The following is a 21,065-nucleotide window of genomic DNA, read 5'->3' on the forward strand; positions in this document are numbered from 1 at the left end:
AGAATCCTATCATGTTCGTGCACATCAGAAGGAACCCTATTGCTTCATATAGATTATCAGCAAATTGGAGGATTTCTCTAGAAAATATAGCTATATTTGGACTCCAAGCAATATTCACAAAATTCAAAAATTATGTTTCTGTTCATATAACTCCTTCAGCAATTATTTTTATTTCAATAGGCACTTCCTTATTGATTATTATTGTCCTATAGGTGTATCGGCCTAGACATCTTTCTGAGCTTCTTACCCTACTTAGAATTGTCTTTCTGTTGTCTGTTCCCATGGCTATTCTATCCTGCTTTAGCATCTTCATTCTCTAGCTTTCTCTTGATGAAGCACTGTTGTAATCTTCAGGTCACTACATTATTCTGTTCCTAGTGAGAATCATATTAGATTCTTCTCTCCCCCACTGTTGCCAAATCCTTTAGATTATTTCTCAACTCTACCTCTCAAATCCACACCTATTTTTGTGTGTCCACTCTCTCAGTTCAGACCATAATTCATTTTCACTTAGAGTGTTACAATAAACTCCCAATAGGTTATCCTAACTTCAGTCTTACCCCCCTCCAACTTATTCTATGCCCTGCTCCAAGAATTATTTCTCCAAGATGCAGATCTAACTCTCTCTCCTCTCTTTCTCTCCCTCCCTCGCTCTCTCCCTTCTCTCTCTCTCTCTCTCTCTCTCTCTCTCTCTTTCTCTCTCCCCCTCCCTCTCTCTTACACACACACAGAGACACACACCCAGAGACACACACACAGACACCTACATACACACTTGCATCAAAGGCCCTCCATTCTATGTGATGAGCATGGCCCTCAGGTCTCACTTTGATCTACTTTTCCATCTACTTTTTTTCATCTACTTTTCTAGTCTACTTTTCATCATTCTTCCCAGAAGAATGTTCCAGCAATTGTAGAGGATTCACTGTTCTCCCAGAGATGCCCTGCACATTTCCAGTGCCTTACCTTTGCACAGTCTGTCCTCTTATCTAGAATGCTCTTCATCCTAACTTTGCCTTTTGTGTGGTTCTTCTAGTAGAGCTCTGTTCTAGTCATAACTCCTCCACAACAAATTCCTAAGGTCTCTAGAACTGAATTAACCCCTGCATTCTCTGTTCTCTCATTGAACTTTGCTTATCACTTTATTGTTACCTTTAAGACATAATTTTATTTGTATTATTTCATCTGTGAGTCTTAGTATAGAAGGGATAGAAATGTATCAATCTTGAAGATTCCCCCACTCCCCCCTCCCCAGCTTTTAGCGCTGGGCCTTCTAGCTAGTTCACTAGCTATCCAACTTATATTTCAATTGAATTGTTTATTATTTTGTTAATATTATTTTGTTTCTGCCAATGACATTTTGAATTATTTGTATACAAGGAATTTGCTTGGCATTTATTTGTATTTTCTCAGTACTAGAAATTGTAGGTGCTCAATAAATACTTATTGATGATAGCATTTACTCGTTTCCCTAAATATGCTTAATTCTTATGAGGCTTATAACTTACTCAAGGAAATACTTTTCTTATCATGTAATGGCAAGGACTTTGCGTATTAATTGATTACATAAAAGGTGTAAATGGAAGCATAGTGCAAGATTCACCTCCTTATTCTTTTCTACAATGGAAACCAGCCAGTTTCAGACTTTAATAATGTGCATTTAATCAACCAAGAGATTTAAGAAGAGTCCTAAGCCTGTTATTCCTGAAGTTAAATTAATTTTGGTTAACTATGTAGTTAACCAGATTTGTATCCATATGATAAATGTACTATGATGAGTATTATATTCAGTGGGTCACCTTTTTTTGTAGGGCCTGATGACGCACAACAAAAAATAGAACCTCATCACACAGCAGTGCTGGGGGAAGGTGACAGTGTCCAGGTGGAGAACAAGGTAAATATTAAAAATCTTTAATTACCCTAGCCCAGTGATCAGCAAACTCATTAGTCAACAGAGCCAAATCTCAACAGTACTTCTTCAAAATAGGCTCTCCCAGGCCGGAAACCGACTTCTGCGCGTGGGCCACGAAGTTTCAATCACACTGTACGTGCGCCCGCACGTGGTATTTTGTGTAAGAGCCACACTCAAGGGGCCAAAGAGCCGCATGTGGCTTGAGAGCCAGTTTACTGACCATGGCCCTATTCGGTTTGGCTCAGTGGATAGAGCGTCAGCCTGCGGACCAAAGGGTCCCAGGTTCATTTCTGGTCAAGGGCATGTGCCTGCAGTTGCAGGCACCTCCCAGACCAGGGCCCTGGTCAGGGCTCGTATAGGAGGCAACAAATTGATATGTTTCTCTCACATCGATGTTTCTCTCTGTCTTTCCCTCTCTTTTCCACTCTGAAAATCAATGGAAATATATCCTTAGGTGAGTATTTAAATCTTTAATTTTTCTTAACTTGTACTTTCTACTACTTTGCAGGAAGATGCTTGAATCTCCAGTGTATCTAGAATTCTTTTTTCCTTCTATGGGCAGAAAAAACTATGCCATAAGTTTATCAATCCCTTTTATTAACTTCTGTTATTTCTATGGGTTTATTTTAAGATTTTATCAATACTGATTTCTCATCTTCAAAAATCATCTATGTCCCTATTGTTTACCCCTAGAAATTTGAATCTGGAGGCAAGACATCTTCCTTGTCTCTTAACTTTTTTTATACAATTGATTTGTTTTTAGTGTAAGTGAAAATAGATCAGCCCTTTAGGAACATAAGCATCGATGTACACATACTCACAGAGAGCCCTTTAGGAGTCACCCCCATTTTGAACTCAGAGAAACATATGATGCATTTTATAGTACTTTTGTATTAAAGCCCTGCTTTGTAAGTAAAATTTCTGATATTTTAGGAGTCTTAGGAACTTCCCTTCCAAGGTTACCAAGTTTCTTTCCTATGTCTATTCATTCCCTTGAGTGATTCACTTACCCACTATCTTGTGTGTTGATGAAGCCAATCTGACTGCTTTGCATCATTCTAATAAAGAAGATTGAAGAGACAATTTTGCAAAAGATCCTGAAAAGATGAATTTTGAAAAGTAGGGATAAAAACTGTTTTCACTGTGCAAGTGACTGGTGGAGAGGCAATCTGACTGACTCTGGCCCTGTGACCCTGGCATTGTAGAATGCAATGGATTTGAGGAAATATTCTATACTAGAGGCCTGGTGCATGAAATTTCTGCACTTGGGGGGGGGCGGTGTTCCTCAGCTAGCCCTGCACACTCTCACAGTCTGGGAGCCCTTGGGGGATGTCGGACATACTTAGTGTGCTCACTAGCCATCAGCCCGGCTTCTGGCTGAGTGGCACTCCTGTGTTGTGTCTTCCCCCTGGTGGTCAGTGCACGTAATAGCAACTGGTCATTCCACTGTTCAGTAGATTTGTATATTAGCCTTTTATGATATAGGATTAGCCCATTTTCCTAGCAGCTCAGCTACTACTGCCTTAATCATCTGTAACCATGAACTGTGAAGTAAATAGAAGAAACATTCATGAGCACCAGATGAAATTCATATCTCAGTGTCTATGCTCTCTGTTATTAGGGTGACCTTTATGAAACTGCCACTTTTGACATACAAAAATGGCAATTTTATTTCTTTCAACCCCATGCAGGAAAGAGGCATGGAAGCTACACATGGGCCAGAAACTACTGGTAGCAGATTCGTTTGTAGCACTATCCTCTTTAACTTGACAACCTAAGTTCTTTGTATAATATAGCAGAGGGCACATTGTTAATGTTAAGTACTTGGAAGCTGAAATGGAACAGCAGAAAGAAATGCTAAGGGGAGCCAGAAAGATGGGAGGCAGCAGGATAGAAAAGAATCAGCTGAAACCATCAGTTTATTGATAAGCAGTGCTCCTAGCTCCAGGGCATCATTCTGTTATGTGCACTTCTGTAATTATTGCTGTGTATACACATATCTGAGCCATAAAGACATTAGAAAGATTTTATGAACAATTTTATTTTAAAAATTAACATTTAAGTCTGCATGTTTCTTATATTCATGAAAAGTAGAAAGTCCCCTTTAAATTACAACAATGAAGAGACTGTGAAGGTGTGAATCTTGGCTTTACCACTTGTTAGCTGTGTGACTTTGGACATGTTTCTTAACCTCTCTGAGCTTCAGTTTCTTTGTCTGCAATGAAATAATGATGCCAACTGCATGGAGTGGGGGTGGGGTTAGAAAGAATATATGTGATTACATATGTCAAGAGTTGACTCTATATCTGGCATAGGGGTCAGTAAATTATGTCCAATAGGCCAAATGTAAACCATTTTGTAAATTAAGTGTTGGACTAAAGCCACACCCATTCATTGCTGTTTGTCTATGGATGCTTTCACACCACAATGGTAGAGCTGAGTGGTTGCAACAGAGACTGGATACCACAAAGCCTAAAATATTTACTCTCTGGCATTTTATGAAGAAAAGATTGCTAATCCCTGGTCTGCTACATAGTGGGTGCCCAAAAAATGCTAGCTGGAAAATTCACTGATCTAAACACCTTATTTAACAAATACTTGTGCTAGATACATGTTACCTAATGAGGATTCATACCGTATGTAGGCCCTAAGGTGTAGGGCACGGAACAGTTTCTGCAGCAAGCAAAAGGCACTAAAGGACCTTGATTCCCTCAGGCTCCAGCCCAAGGTTATCTTCACTTGGAACTAGACTTAGCCTGAGCATTAGATAAAGAAGGAAAATGTGACTTCCCAGTGCTCCCCCCAATCCTATTTGTACTGACTTATGGTCAAGAATGAGGCGTTGATAAACTCCTTGGCTTCCTTCTAGCACTGAGAGGGCAGGTTGTCTTTTGTTACCATTACTCTGAAATCTTCCATGGCAGGCAGCAACTACAGGAGGCTTGGTTTATACTAGATGTAGAAGTCTTTCAGCCAGACCCTTTGACTTCTTAGAGGAAGCCCTAACTCCAACAATGGTAGGCAATCAATTCCTCATGGGATGCCATCAAAACCATACTTGAGAGTAACAACACTCTTTAACTGGCACCATTCATGGGGAATTCATTAAATTAATACAGATTAACATTTGATTAAAATAAAGATGGGAAGACAAAAATAAAACAAAGCACCCTATTTTTTGCTTATTTATGTGTAAAAATTCATAACAAGCTATTAATTTTTATTTTAAAAAATTATTATTTTATTTTTCATCACCATTTATCTCCTCTATGTTCTCTTCCACCTCCACCCATGCCCCTCCTATCTACCACCATCACCACACTGTTGTCCAAGTCCATGAGTTCCCTCTTTTGCTTTTTGTTCAATCCCTCCACCCCTCAACACCCCCCACACCAGAGCTGTCTATATGCTCTCTATGATTCTCTATTTTGAAAAGCCATTTTTAAAAACTGTTAATAATTCATTGTTTTGTCTTTTAATTGGCCTAAGCAGTTTAAACAATGAAATCTAGTAAGAACAATTGTATGCAATTAAGTCATGCTACAACTTGGTTTTTTTCTGGTAACTTTTTCAGGTAATATTTCACTATAGTAAATGTTCTTGAAGCAAAAGCATGCCCTTAGATTCATTCCCAGAGTCTAATCAATCAAACAAACTATGAGTACATACTCATAGTGTAGAAGCTATCACCACTTTAAATGAATCATAGAGCCTTCATCTGGGCTTTACTAATTTATTGTTGGCATCGGTGGAACCCAAGACATATCTTGGCAATAAGATTTATGGCCTAACAAGAGCAATTCGTAAAAATAAATTAAGTAAACACAAAAGGGCCTAACTCTGAACTAGGAACCCTGAGAATGTACACCAGAGTAAAAACAAATAAAAAAGAAAACATGTAAAGAAAAAGACATGGTCTGGGCCCCAAAAGATCATGAATTTTAGTTGGGGTAATTATACATGAAGCAATAAGTGGGACTCTGTTACCTTTGTATGGGGTCTTGCATCAAACCCCAAGAAAGCATTGACTTAGATCGACGCAGGGACTCGTGTGTTAAACAGGACTTTCATTCTCTGCTTTTGCATGATTTCCATCATTTGACATGATACTCAAGCTCACTCAGCATACTAGTACACAGGACTTTTCAAGATAACAGCAATTGGAACTTTTAACTACATCAGCACTCAACTGAATATCCAAAAAGATTATCAGCTTTCACTAAAAAGGCTAGTTAAGGAAAGAGAAAAGATGCATTTAAAAAAGAGAAAAAGACACAAAACATCTGGTTTAGGTTAGAGCAGAAGGGGCCGCTCAGAGGTTAATTTCGTGGAAAAATCATTAGGAGAATCTTGGACCATCCTTCAGATTTCTGAAATGAAAAACGAACCCCCTGAATGCCTCAATACCCAGCAGTTTAATCATTTTTCATTTCAGACCAAATGCAAGTGTCCGTTTATCTTGTCCAAATTATAAATGGAGAATCATCATTTGATTTGAGTAATATGTAAAGGAGCAAAACTTTAATTTTTAAAACATTATTATTCTAAAATGTATAAACTGTAGGACAAAAGATGCATCTTCTGAATTAAAAAAACTTGCAGTTTTAAAAGTCAGCGCATCCGTGACACAGATGGTCAGTTTCAAAGTCTTTAGAGAATAAACCTTTTTTTTTTATAACTGTGCTTTTTTTTTTGGTTGAATTTTTAGTCATTTAAACATGGCATTAAAAAAATCATTTCAGATAGAAACCTGTTCCTTTCCTGTGGGCTTAGAGCAGGGGTGGGCAAACTTTTTGACTCGAGGGCCACAATGGGTTCTTAAACTGACCGAGGGCCGGAACAAAAGCATGGATGGAGTGTTTGTGCGAACTAATATAAATTCAAAGTAAACATCATTACATAAAAGGGTACGGTCTTTTTTTTTTTTTAGTTTTATTCATTTCAAACGGGCCGGATCCGGCCCGCGGGCCGTCGTTTGCCCACGGCTGACTTAGAGTCTATTATGCACAATTTCACTTATTCATAACCTTGGGACATCAACATATCAGTGAGCTATAAAGTATGATGTAAGTGGACCAAGACTAATTTGATTTTTGGTGTTGATTTGAGTTCTTTGTAATTTTTGGATATTAGAGAATATGTTCTCCCATTCACTCAGTTGTCTTTTCGTTTTGTTGATGGTTTCCTTTGCTGTGCAAATAACTATATATGGTGCCAGGTGGGTTCTTGAAATAACAGGGGGAACACTCTGTAAAGTATGTGATTGTCTAACTACTAAGCTGTACACCTGAAACTGATATAAAATAATATTGAATGTATACTCTAATTGAAAACAAAATAAAAATGAAATTTAAAAATTACAGTTGACTGTGCCTAAAGTTATCTTCATGGCTTTAACACAAATTCTGAGGTCAGCTTATTCTAATCCTTGTGCTCACGTCTTCAGGTTACAGAGCCTTAGATAACTGTTTTTGAATGTGCACAAGTAGAACTAATTTCTGCCTGAAAATGACCTGAGCTTGGAGTGCTCCTACTTTGAAGACAAATTTTATTTGGATGGGGAGCAACTGAGAGACTTCAGTAGTTACTAGGAAGTACTGCTTTAAAATGGAATTTTTAGATGAATGTTTAGTACCTAAATCTGAGGTCTGCCAGGTCTTCCTCTGTATAGATCTGGCTTGAAATAAAGAGGAGTGTTATGTTGAACAAAATGATATTGTTAGTGGGAAATTACAAATCCTATCATCACATAGTCAATTCATAACCAGGTCAGTCACACAGTTTGTCTTAAAGATGTTTCTAGTTAAGGAAACTCTTAATTTAAATTCTTCCTTATCTAAGAAGGTTAATATTTTCATAGTCTAGACTTATGTTCTAAATGCCACCAAAAATCTTAAGGAATAAGCCTTTCCATATTGAGTACTGCACAGATAGTATATCTGGAGTTTATATTCAGAATTAGGAACTTTGTCCATTTGTCTAGCATGTTAACTTCAAATTATTTCTAATTTAATACCCTGTATAATAAAAGGCTAATATGCAAATTGTCCCCTCTACTGGGAGTTCGACCAGAGGGCGGGGCCGGTTGGCCAACCTCCTATGTCCCCTCCCCCCGGCCAGCTGATCAGCCTTGATCAGGGTAGGCCAGACCCCACACGTGCACAAATTTGTGCACCAGGCCTCTAGTTCAAAGATAAGCATGTTTATTGACTGATGCTTTCCACCTTGACTTTAGGATCCTGAGAGAAGCCACTTCGTTCTAATTGCTGGAGAGCCATTAGGAGAACCAGTTGTCCAACATGGTAAGCCCAAAAGATATGTTCCTTGAAATCTCAGTTAATGAAGAACATTTTGTTTTCTTTTTTTTTTTAACTTTTAAAAATTCAGGGGTTTAAGTTATTCTATTACTTATTTGTGTTTAAAGATAGCCAGAACTATATAACCACTACTTGGGAATGAATTAACTAAGGCCTTTGTTTCTTTTATCATGGAATGTCTTTAATTATGTGTCCACAAATTAAGTGCAGGGTATTATAGATTGTTGGAATAGGGGATGTCCGTAGTGTTGATGTAGTCATGGCCCTTTTATAAATGAGGAAAATGAAATCTCAGTATTTTACTTATTTACATAGCAAATCCTTGGGTAGCATCTGCTATTTACTAGGATTGGCTGAAATGCTTTCCAAATATTAATACATTTAATCTCCAGCACAAACTTATGAGGTATATCCTATCATCCCCATTTTCCAGATGAGGAAACAGAGATGCAAAGGTTCATTGGCTTGCCTGAGGCCACATATTTGGATTCACACTCAGGCTCTCTGGTTTCCAACCACCCCTTCTGCCTTGCACAATGCCAGTTGCCCCTCACTCTGCCCTGTGGTTTCTCTAATGGGACACGATTGTTGGCAGTGGTGCTGGGATTTGAACACTAACTCCTGATCCCACGTTTTGTGCTCTCTCCACTATACCAAGAATCTACATCATGAGAGATTAAATGCATACCATTTTTATTACAGGGGAGTTTAAAGGTTCAATTATAGAAGAAATGAAAACTGTAGTTTGAAAGAGGATTTATGGGATTATTGACAACTAGCAAACATTTTTCTTATTTATAACCCTTATAGTTCATCAATGAAAAACATGTTTTCTGGAGAATGTAATGTACAGTTTGGCAATGATAGTTAACAGTACTATATTGCACATTTGAAAGTTGCTAAGAGAGTAAATCTTAAAACTTCTCATCACAAGAAAAAAAGCTGTAGCTATGTAATGCATGTTAAGTAGACTTATCGTGGTGATCATTTTACATATATTGAATCATTATGTTGGATACCTGAAACTAATATTACGCTTATTATATCTCTATTTTAAAAATAAATAAATTGCCCTAGCCAGTTTGGCTCAGTGGATAGAGCGTCGGCCTGTGGACTGAAGTGTCCCAGGTTCAATTCCGGTCAAGGGCATGTACCTGGGTTGTGGGCACATCCCCAGTAGGGGGTGTGTAGGAGGCAGCTGATCGATGTTTCTCTCTCATCGATGTTTCAAACTCTCTATCCCTCTCCCTTCCTCTCTGTAAAAAAAAAATCCATAATATATATTTAAAAACAAACAAACAAATAAATAAATAAATATGGTAATGTAATAGAAAGAAAAAAAGAACATGAGAAAAAGGAAAAGAAACATAAAACTTGCTTTCTGGTTTCAGTTTTCTTTTTCTGCTTGAGGATTTGAGGAGATAAGCTTCCTCAATCTGACTTTGGAGGGTGTCAAGCTTCCAATATGTCCCTTGTTTCTCAGAGTGTGGTCTGTGGACTAGCGGCATCAGCATCACTTGAGAGAGAGTTAGAAGTACAGAGTTTCAGACCCTACTCCAGACCTCCTGAATCAGAATATAAATTTGCATAAGATTCCAGTTGATTCATGTGCACACTACAAACTGAGAGGCACATCACACTACCCCCAGAAAAGTGTCAAAATGGAAGCCCAAAAGTGCACTGATTTTACAGAAAAATAATTAAGGGATGAGAGAATTGTCCTACAAGTGTAAACTATAGCAAAATTATGACATGCAGGATATCTGTCCTTGGCCCTGTACTTGCTCTCATTTTCTGAGTTCCAATACTTTCCCCCATGTGTCCTTTCAAAACTTGGCTTTTCCAGGGTGCCCTCTTGGATTTATTATTTATTTCACGCATGAGGGCTCTCTCATTTTCTCCTATGCGAGAGCATCCAAATCTCCATCTCCAGTCTCCAGATGAAATTTCTCTCACGAACCCCAGATCTATATTTCCAACAATGTACTAAGCATCTCTGGCAGGAAGCCATTTTATTGTCTCTAGCACCTTCATGTCAAAATATCCAGAACTGAAAGCCTTGCCCTACCCACAGCCTTCTATGGCCTGTATCTCAATTATCCTTAACAATCCCACCATCAGCCAGCCTTCCAGGTCAGACATCTTCTCTATCTGGATTCCAGAGTCTTCTTTAAAACCTGCAAATCAGATCATGTTATTCTCTACTTAACTTGGTGATTCCTGATCACCTGCAGAATTATGTCCAAACATCTTTCAGTAGATAGAATTCAAAGTGCAGAGGGGTCAGGCCTCTTCCTATACATCAGATCCCTCCAATTCTTTCCTCCCTCTGATCCTTCCTTCAAACACTGTGCCTCCATTTTCAATTCTTCCAACACGCTAATCCCGAAATGCCATTCCTTCACATATCCTGTTCAAATATCATCTGCTTTGTGAGTCCATTCCTGGACCCTTCTTCACCTTTCTGTGCTGATTCCATACATTTTACATACTTTTATCACTTCGTGTATCACAGTGCTTGTAATAATTTGTTTTCATATCTGTATTTGTGATAGATTTGGAGGGAGAGAGTCTGTCATTCATCTCTAGCTCCTAGCACAATGTTTGTCCTTTAATAGGCACTCAATAAGTACGCGATAGATAGGTAATTGAATGAATGAATGAGTTCAGAAACTTTCTGTCTGTCTCTCCTTGTATGATCATCCTATTCCCTGAAACATCTCCAAAGGCCTCAACATCATCAAATCATATTATAGTGAGAGCCAAAACCCTGATACGCTAACAGTGGTGAAGAAATTCTAAGTAATACAGTTCTATTTTAACTTTGATCTCTCTGAGAAGGCCCCTTAAATGAGGAACTTTTATAAAAAGGAATGTCAGGAACCTCTGCAGACTGGTAGAAGAAATATACTGAATGGACAAATCTGTCACCTGCTTTTAAGACACTGTAAATGCCACCAAGGAGCTGGCCTTGTTTATCTAGGAGATCTTGGGAGCGTACAGTCGAGGACAGTGTCCCTTTGTCCCTATAATGTGTGGAAAAAAAGGGAAGAGACAGACATTACAGACATTTGCACTTTCAGAAAAACTTTAATTCAAACCTAGGAATTAGGCAAAGGGACCAGCAAACCACTTCATGTTTTTGTAAAGAAAGTTTTATTGGAACACAGCTATGCCTATTCATTTTCATATTGTCTGTGGCTCCTTTTACGCTTCAATGAAAGAGTTGAGTAGTTGAAACAGACTGATCACAAAATCTAAAATATATACTATTTGGCCCTTCACAGAAAAAGTTTGCCAGCCTGAGAGAATCTAAAATATGATGCTTTCTTGATTTGAAATTTTTATAATTTCCTGTTTATTGTCAACAAACTGTTACTAGTCTTCAAAAATGACATGCCCGGCCAATGTGGCTCTGTGGTTGAGCATCAACCCATGAACCAGGTTCCTGTTCGATTCCTGGTCAGGGCACATGCTCAGGTTGCGGGCTCCATCCTCAGTAGGGGGCGTGCAGGAAGCAGCCGAGTGGTGATTCTCATCATTGATGATTCTATCTCTCCCTCCCTCTTCCAATGGACATGGGACACTGGGGGTGGGGGAGACCAGGGGATAGTCAAGGGCAGGGAAAAAAAAAGACACATATGTAATACCCTTTGTAATACTTTAAGCAATAAAAAAAAACCCATATTTTTTAAAATGACTTAGACCTGTCATGTAAGTACATAGTCTCATATATTGTGTAGATACAAAATTAGGATGAGATTTGCCAATTCATTGTACCAGTTTGGTTCAATTATTGACACTAGCTAGTGCTATAAAGCTAGCACTACAGTAAATCTTAAAAGTTCTCATCACAAGAAAAAATGGGTACTAACTAGATTTATTGTGGTGATCATTTTACAATATATACTAATTTAAAATCATTATATTTACACCTGAAACTAATATAATGTTGCATGTCAATTATATCTCCAAAAATAAGGAAGAAAAAAAAGCCTAACAACTACAAAATGACTGTAATAGAATCAAACCTAAGAATATTTTGAATAAAGGGACTGCAATTGTTGATGACAACTTTGCAATGGATGAATGAGATGTAATTGCCTTTGTTTATCTCACGCTCGGTCTTTATAACCAAACACAGTCCTAGTCAAGAAACGTGTGCTACCATCCTCAGAGATTGGATGCTGTGAAAATAACCTTTTACTGCTCAGATATGCCTGGAATTGTTTCAAGTTAACCATTTCTAGTGGTAAAAGAACATGCTATCATCACCCAGAACTCTCTGAATGTCTCTTTCTGCCTTAGGTCCATTCGTGATGAACACCAATGAAGAGATTTCGCAGGCCATTCTTGATTTCAGAAATGCAAAAAATGGGTTTGAAAGAGCCAAAACCTGGAAGTCAAAGATTGGAAATTAGTGAAGAGCAAGCACAGGAGCAGGTCTCGATGCTTTCTGAAATTTTGCCATTTGTTGCATCCATTTAGTCAATGCATTCAGTTTCCAAAACTGACTTAGCCAGTGCATCTGAAGAATTCCACAAACAGTGACAGCATGGTTTTTATAGCAATGTACATGAGATATTTCCTGGCACATACAAATAAACCTAACTGTTGCTTCTTTAAAAATCAGCATTCTTCATTTTATGTATGTTTGTTTTTCATGTGTGTATGGATATTTTGTTATTTTTGTGAACGTCTGAGATTTTAAAGCATAATTGATTGCTTCTGTGTGTCACTAGCAGTTGATGCCTCATGAGCATCTGAGGTCCATTACCGAGCACTGCAATTTTCAATACAGAGTCATGCCTATGTGCAGAGGTTTCACATTACAGGTTATCTGCGTTAAAATAACAGCAGTCCTAAGCATCTGAGTCAGTTTTTAAAAACATCTTTGCTATTGGTAGGGATGTGACAGGATTACAGCCAAGACTTCCCTGCATATTCTGCCAAAATCTGTGTCAGATTTAAGACACATGCTCCTGCAAGCTTCCATGAGGGTTGTGAAAAGAGTTGGAATCCAGAATTGGGTTCCAGCTTTTCTGTAGCTACAAACATTGGTGGCCACACCACCTCTTTATAAAGCAGCTAGAACCAGGGGCATAGGGTAGAGAGATTTTTTTTAAAAAAAATTGCTGGGCATAAAATGGATTTAAAGTGCTTTTTCATTGCAAGGGAAAACATGTCCACCTCCTAATTATTCTTGGAGCATGAGAACATTTAAAAATTTTTCATTTCTCTAGCTGCATAAGATTGTGCAAAAACGTACCTTGACTAATCATTTCATTGGATTTTTATCACAACTGATTGTTTTTCCATGTGAAATCTTGGGGTTTCGAACTTTTCTTCTGGAGAATGCCTTTTGAAACAGTTTTCTCTAGCTACCTATTGTCAACTACTTGGTAATCAGTGGGTATTAACGTGTTCAAAATGTACAGACAGTGGGCAGTGGTGAATATTTTCATGATGTTTTATCTGCAATTGGTGCAAGACTCCAGTGATGAACATGGATCAATGAAGGTAGGTGAGCTTATGTTTTATGATGTAGATTTTTTATTGGCTTACATGGAAGACTTTTCTTTTTTGCATCCTCTATTTGTTAATGAGTGTTCTGTTTCTTAGGCGTCCTATGATTCTTGCTATGCGTGTTTAAAAATGCTGAGGGGTGTTTTGGGGATATAAAAGAATATGAACAAATATTCTGGAATCTTTTCAAATGGGCAAATTTCCCCTCAATTTTATATGTGGATGGCATAGTGATTTGATTTTCTAATGAAGCACTGACTTATTTTTGTGACACATAACTTCGTGGCTATCTATATTCAGGTTGTTTATGAGCACCAAATATTAGTTAATTTAGTTAGTTCATTACTTCTGTCAATGGAAACTTATGTGTTTGCCACAGAAGTTTTTTATCTGGTTTTCCAAATTACTCTTTGCCACCATCTAGAAAAATATTTTCTTGGAAGTTAATTTAGTTTTTTGCTCTTTGAAACGTGTAAAATTCAACAGTAATTGAATCTGTGATTCTACGAGCAAGCATTAGATAGAGCCCAATAGACTGAGGATAATGCAAAAATAAATAAACTGGGATGTTACTGACTGAGCAATATGTTTTATGTATTTCATAGAACATATATTTTTCTTTTTATTTTGAAAATGATTCTGATATAATTGTTTTAACTGAAGCAGTGCTAAATCATTATTGATTTAGGAATTTCTGGCTGAGAGCAATCAATCAAATGTGGCCTTGAGTTTTTGTAGCTGTTGTTAAGACATGCATTTTTACCAGGGGTGAATGTGCCGCCAACAGGGGAAATTGGTCCTTGGGGCTGAAAGTCTTCTTCTTGTTATGTATAAAGCACAGATAAACATGCAGTACATAAACAGATATGCAGTATATCTTTAAAGGGTGAACTCTGTGCTAGGGGTAGAGAGACACCTTGTCCAGCAGTTTACACTTTTCTAAATCTCCAGATTCCAAATGCACATGGGATAGGTCACCGTTACTCAGCTCCCCTTCATTGCCACCAGCCTCCATGTTGGACTTCATTGCCAGGTGGAAAGGAACCCAATTTTGAGCCTATTTAACAGGAGAGAGAAAAATCTGACTTGTTTGAAGCAAGTAAGCCTTTGCAGACTGTTCAGCTTTTTCTTACATGCACAAAACTCAGGTTTAGCTGTGCCGAGTTAATGGAGTTGCACTTTTACCCCCCACCCCCACCCCAGTATTATTGCATGGAGTTTTAAAATGTTCCCATTGTACTTTGAAAACGTCAATGTATTTGATGGGACAGGAAGAGACTGATTTGTTGTAATTAAGTACTGTTCTTGAGGTTGTTCAACTCTTAAAGAGCACAGGTACCAATAATTCTTTAGGTGCCCTGGGCACAGTGAGGTTTTAAAAGTTTCAAATTTACTGCTACCACAGAAACTCATTTAATGGGGCAACAGAGGAAAGCAGTTGAATTTGCATGTGACAGAAAATACGTTCTTCCACATGGAAGATGCAGCATTATATCCTTAATAATGTTAATGATTTTCTTCATATATATTATAATTTCCTTTAAAAAGTAAAGCTACATATATTCAGCTTATATTCACTCAATCCCCAGCTAAATTAAATATGTCTGATGTTAAGTAAAGATTGCCTATAGTTAAACAGAAGTTTTGGTATAGATGTGACTGAGTGGTGAGGGAAGGATAAGGAGGTTTATCATCTATATATACAAAAGGCTAATATGGTAAGTGTCCCCTCAGGAGTTAAACCAGAGACTGAGAGTTTGATCGCTCACTATGATGTGTGCTGACCACCAGGGGGCAGCATGGAACAAAGGAAGGCCCCAGCTGGCAGCTGGAAGGAAGGCACCAACCAGCAGCTGGAAAGCTCTGATTGGCCCTGATCACCTGCCAGGCCTAGGGACCCTACCCATGCATGAACTTTATGCACTGGGCCTCTAGTATTGTTTATAATACTAGTCCTTCCCCTTCCAACTTTTTCTTATGAGAAAATCTAAAAAGAAATAAATATGTTTCTTAGTGTTAATGTTCCTCTTGTTTAAATCAAAGTTTAGTATGAAAGCATATTCAGGATAGTAGTGGTTTGGACACTGGGATATGAATTTTATTTTTTGCTTTTTGAGATGAATATGTTTTATTTATTATACAACATTTTCAGGGTCCTCCTAAGTAGTAGGTCCAGGAGAAAGTTTTTCTCTCCACCCTCCCCTCTTCTAACCACCTCTTTTCCATAATGGATGGCAATGCCAGTCTATTCCCAGATTACCCTTCCCCCAAATTCCCCCATAATCCTTACTTTCTGGTCTTAAACATTCTCCTGTTGTTTTTTTTCCAGCTTAGAATAAAGTTGCCTCTACTATAGTTACATGAATCTGTGAATACTTTTTTTCTGTAGCAACCATGTAAACAGCTGCTAATACCTTGGACAATTGTGCTTAATGCCATTTGAATATATGGCATCCTAATTTCATTACTCATGCCACTTGTACTCAAGAGGGCTGTTTGGGGTAAGCAGTGCATGGAATTTGTTAACTGAGATAAATACATTTGAAAATCTCAACTCCAATCTGTAAATACTATTTAGCTGCTAAGTTTCTCAATCTAAGCAAAACACATTTTCTTCTAGAAATAAGGTTAACCCAATGCCTTTTTTATTCAATAATATAACCAGATTAACCATCTAGATGTGAGATCTATTTCTGTGTCTATTTTCTTCAGCTTTTTTATACAGATATCATAGTCATATACACTTGAGCAGGGTACTCTAGGAAGCTCCATCCACATAGACCTATATATGTATGTGACAGTCCTGAGTACAATAGTGTAGATACACTGGGCATTTGGTAAATAAAATTCTCACTGTCCTGTCATTCACATTCTGGCCAGTACTATTTCTGGTATATTTGATACACTACTAGGGGAAGCCATCTTCCATAAATATTTTCAAAGTCACAAATGCAGACATATGAATAGAGTGATGAAGAAATAATTCCAGGTCATGGTAGGCTTTCCCAACTCCTTTCTGGCAAAATTTGTTTCCTTCTCCCCCATACTTCCTTTTAGCCCCCTCTTTCTTAACTTCACTAGTAGAAGAATATTGCTGGGTGCTGTAGTCATTCAAATTCTACATAAGACTGGAATATGTCCAAGATCCACAGGATGTGGGATAACTACAACTTTCATGAGAAAGCTACATGGCTGACAAGACTTCATAAACTTTGTATCACTTGCCTCCTCTGGAAATTTTCTCTAAAGTTAATTGAATAACAAGGACTGAGGTGCACTCTTCATGTTTAACTCCAGGAAGCAGACTCATCCTGACTCCCCTCCCTATCCCACTTCCAAAGTCATTCACAGGAAAGTCCATTCACTTTGTTTTGTGTGTATTTTTTCTAAAGACTTTTTACATTTATTTTTTTAATTTCCTTATTAATAAAGTTATTACATATGTGTCCATTCACTTTGTTCTTAGTCAAATGGCCCAACAAGCTTTTGTCCAATTTTCTATTAGGCACAGTCTTTGGCATAAAAGACATTTGAAATGTTTTCCATTAATTTCTTCATTCATGACCTTATCATTGAATGTGTTGAATTACATGCTTCTATACACCGACATATTCTATCCTAGGTAGTCACTTTTAACTAGTGGTTGAAGCTTTTATATCACTATAGCATATTATTGGTATTTAGGATATAGTAGTAGAACCACCTGCATCTTATATCTTGAATATAGTACTACTTTGTATGACTTCTTTTTAACTTTAAAACATGATTTGGACTTGTAGATAAATCTTTACTCTAGACCCCTAAGGGTTCTAGGAAAAATAATATTAATGTTAAATATTGAACAACTTCCATTATGGAACCCCTCTTGGGGTATGTTTATAAAGATAATTTATGGAATGGAAATATAGTATTTGGACACATGGATGCTTCTATGTAGAACTTGACATAAGATCTGAAACTCCCAGGTACATTTATTATTTTCACAATTAATTAGAGGTACTAGGGAAATAGAGACACAAATAACAGTAAGATTGTTTCTGAGCACATTTCTAAGTTTAACTCTTTTCTACCACTTGAGATTAGCAGAGAGGGTGGGAATCTGCATAACTGGGATGTCATTAAGTTGAGGTGAGATGAGACATTTCTTTTTTGGTTGCATTTATGGTAGCAACTCTACTTTTCTGTTTTGCCACTAGTTTTAGTCTCTACCAAGATACTAGGACTTTATAAAGCAAACACACTCAGAGGTCCCCACTGCACCATGAAAGCCTTGAGTGGTTGTGGTGTCCTACTTCATCTCTCCCTTGTCTCTCATTAGAACTTTTCAGTATTTGGCAATTCATTTTTTGTTGAATATCTACTATGTCTCAGCATTGATCTCAGTGCTGAGAATGCAGGAGGAAATAAGACAATTCAAGTGTAATGGAACTTATATTCCAAGTGTGATGGTTGGAGGCAGACAATATACGAATTTATAACAACTCAGGGTACTAGTGCCTTGAAGAAAATTAAGCGGGGAGAGCAGAAACAGAGTAATGGGTGGGAACGACTTCTCTGATTCAGTTTCATTAGTGCAGACTCCTGAAGGAAGTAAGGGAGGCAGAGTCCACCACGGTGTAATGGCCATGGTGAGGACAGGGAGGTGACTCAAGTGTTTGGATATTAGTCAGGGGCCAGAATGACTGGAATAAGGAGAGTGGAGGCCAGCACTGCAGTCACTGAAGTTGAAGAAGTAGCCAGGGCAGATCATGTAGGGTATGGCTGTATTCCTGTAAAGCTTTACAGCCACTGACATTTGAATTGTATATCATTTCCATGTATCAGGAAATATTCGTATTTTCATTTGTTACAACCATTTAAAAATGTCAAAAATAGCCCTAGCTGTTTTGGCTCAGTGAATAGAGCACCAGCCCATGGACTGAAGGGTCCCAGTTCAATTCCAGTCAAGGGCACATACCTCGGTTGCAGACTCAATCCCCAGCCCCTGTCAGGCGCATGCGGAAGGCAACCAATAGATGTGTCTCTTTCACATTGATGTTTCTGACTCTCCCCCTCCCTTCCACTCTCTCTAAAAATCAGTGGATTAATCCTTGGGTGAGGATTAACCAAAAAAAATGTTAAAAATGATTCTTAGCTAATAGGCCGCAGGCTGGATTTGGCCCACAGGTCATAGTTCATCAATCCTGATCTATATCATTACACTATTCGTCCTCCTCATTTTTATTTGCTTGTGTCTAAGCTTACTTCTTTGATATCCTCCATTAGAATGAAAGTTTTTTTGAGATCGGGAACTTGTCATAGTCTTCTTTACTATAGTGTCCCACTTACCTAATACAAAGCCTGTAATAGCGTGGATACCAAGATATTTGTTGACTGACTGATGGAGTAAGCTTCTCCGATTTTGACATACCCAATTTATGAACTACTACATTAGTCTCCAACATCAACTCATTATGGTTTGTCTGATTTCATTTAAAATCCTAAAGCATTTTTAGAAGGTAGTATACTCACCCTGGGATATTTTCCTGTGGGGATTAGAGAATATTTGGGTGGAGGTATCAAAGAACCCTTCAGTGTCCTTCCAGCTGCAAGCTATTCTGTAAGGTGTTCACTTCTAGGAGCCAGTGATAGAAGGAAGTCACCTTAGCCAATTATTCCAGCTTGATGGTCACAGAACAAGAGATGGACAAAGCAGAATCTGATCACACAACAGATCTAATTAAAACTTGAACTTGATGATCTCTGTCATCTTTGAGATCCTTAAGAAGTGCTGTCTGTTTTCATTTTACACCAGCTGGGTTTGTGAAGATGTGGTGAATTATGGCAAAGCACTCTGGTCACGAATGTTATCAGTCAGGCTAGGCCAGAACATGCTGAAATAACAACTCCAAATCTTTAGGGTTCACAAACAATACAGACTTATTTATTGCTCATACCACATGACCATCCTGGTTCATCCAGGGTCAACTCTACGTCAGGATGAAACAGGCTAACATCCACATCTTGAATGTCATTAATCACCATGATGGAAGAAAGGACAGCCCTGGAGAGTCTTGCCCTGACAGTTAAATGCTCTGGCCTGGAGTGACAGACATCACTTTTGTTCATAAGCCCTTGACTCACCACCCCATCAACCACAAGGGGCCCAGAAGTGCAATCCTTCCATGTGCTCAGATGGTAGAAAGCTGTAAACATTTGGTGAACAGTATTAATCACTAACACACACAACTTGAGTTGCTTCTAAATGTTTCTCATTGTACCTTTGAGATGGGAAACAGCCATGGTTGGACACTGGGATAGAATCACTGAAGGAAGACACTCAGGATTATTTCTGCTGCTCGGGGGGCTCCTTCTCCCTGAAAAAGGAAAGCTGTACATTCAGTTCAGTAAACATTTGTGGAATGTCTTCTATGTGCCAGGCATATGAGTGGAAGTGATGTTTGTTTGCTTTTATATAAACTAAAGAGGTCTTAGTTATTTGCGTCTTACCAACAGCCAAAAAGTTCAATTTGACCTGTGGAAAGGCTCATTTTAATACCGAAAATTTTAAGTAACACTGTAACTCTTTATAATGACTCTCCTTTTGTTATTCATTGTTACCTAAATAACTATAACACTCACATGGAGAAAAGTACTGTTTTCCTGAAATCCAGGTTTGGCTAAAATAGTTTCTGGAGAGAGAAAAATTATATGTGTTGAATACTGCTATGGCAAATATTTTGTTGTTGCCTACTGTTTTATTTTGGAGAGAGTTAGGAAGAGTATAATTTTGGTTGAATGAATACCCCGAGTTCCTCCTAAATAAGAGACTCCCCAAAAGAAACAGAGTGGGATGATAAAGTAAAAGCAGCCTTTGTAATGGTGTGCTTGGTTCATAACTATACTATCACAGCAAGACTCAGGATCATTGAGTATTTTAGAGAATGCAGAGGATATTGGTGAGGAGGAGAAGGAGAGCAGTGGGTGTTCACATGGAGCCACTGCATCTTTAGGAAGAAAGATGAAAGGGGGCATACTGGGCTTTCAGCAGCACAGCAAAGCTGCCTTGTGAAAAGGATGATGAAATTCTGCATACAAATTCTCTGCCCACCCAATGGATTATGTTAGAATTAGGTTGAAATGGGACTGTAGCAGTTAATTATGGCCACAATAATTCTGTGTGACGAACCAGTCCAAATTTCAGTGGCTTCAAACATCAAAAATCTATTCTCACTTATATTTCTGTGGGTCGGCTGGGAGTCAAGACTCAAGCCATGGGTTGAGTGTGGGTCTGCCCCACATGTCTTTCTTCCTCCTTGGATCAGTGGGCT

General features: G+C 38.2%; 2 protein-coding genes across 5 annotated transcripts in view; both read left to right on the forward strand.

The window, feature by feature from the left end:
• Positions 1–12,858, forward strand: part of PIR (pirin) — a 74,872-nt gene extending 62,014 nt beyond the window's left edge. For all 3 annotated transcript variants that reach the window (XM_015571435.1, XM_006775213.2, XM_015571434.1), the window contains 3 exons: positions 1,812–1,894; positions 8,148–8,214; positions 12,538–12,858. In XM_015571435.1, coding sequence (XP_015426921.1) covers positions 1,812–1,894; positions 8,148–8,214; positions 12,538–12,650 — 263 coding nt within the window. In that variant the 3' untranslated portion in view covers positions 12,651–12,858. The remainder of the gene's footprint in view (positions 1–1,811; positions 1,895–8,147; positions 8,215–12,537) is intronic.
• Positions 12,859–12,950: 92 nt separating this feature from the next.
• Positions 12,951–21,065, forward strand: part of FIGF (c-fos induced growth factor (vascular endothelial growth factor D)) — a 29,513-nt gene continuing 21,398 nt past the window's right edge. The window contains exon 1 of one of the 2 annotated variants that reach the window (XM_006775215.2): positions 12,951–13,749. In XM_006775215.2, the coding sequence (XP_006775278.1) occupies positions 13,660–13,749 (90 nt within the window). In that variant the 5' untranslated portion in view covers positions 12,951–13,659. The remainder of the gene's footprint in view (positions 13,750–21,065) is intronic. The other variant, XM_006775214.2, reaches the window with a different exon arrangement.

This window comes from Myotis davidii, unplaced genomic scaffold (genome assembly GCF_000327345.1).
Source record: "Myotis davidii unplaced genomic scaffold, ASM32734v1 scaffold889, whole genome shotgun sequence".
NCBI lineage: Eukaryota > Metazoa > Chordata > Mammalia > Chiroptera > Vespertilionidae > Myotis > Myotis davidii.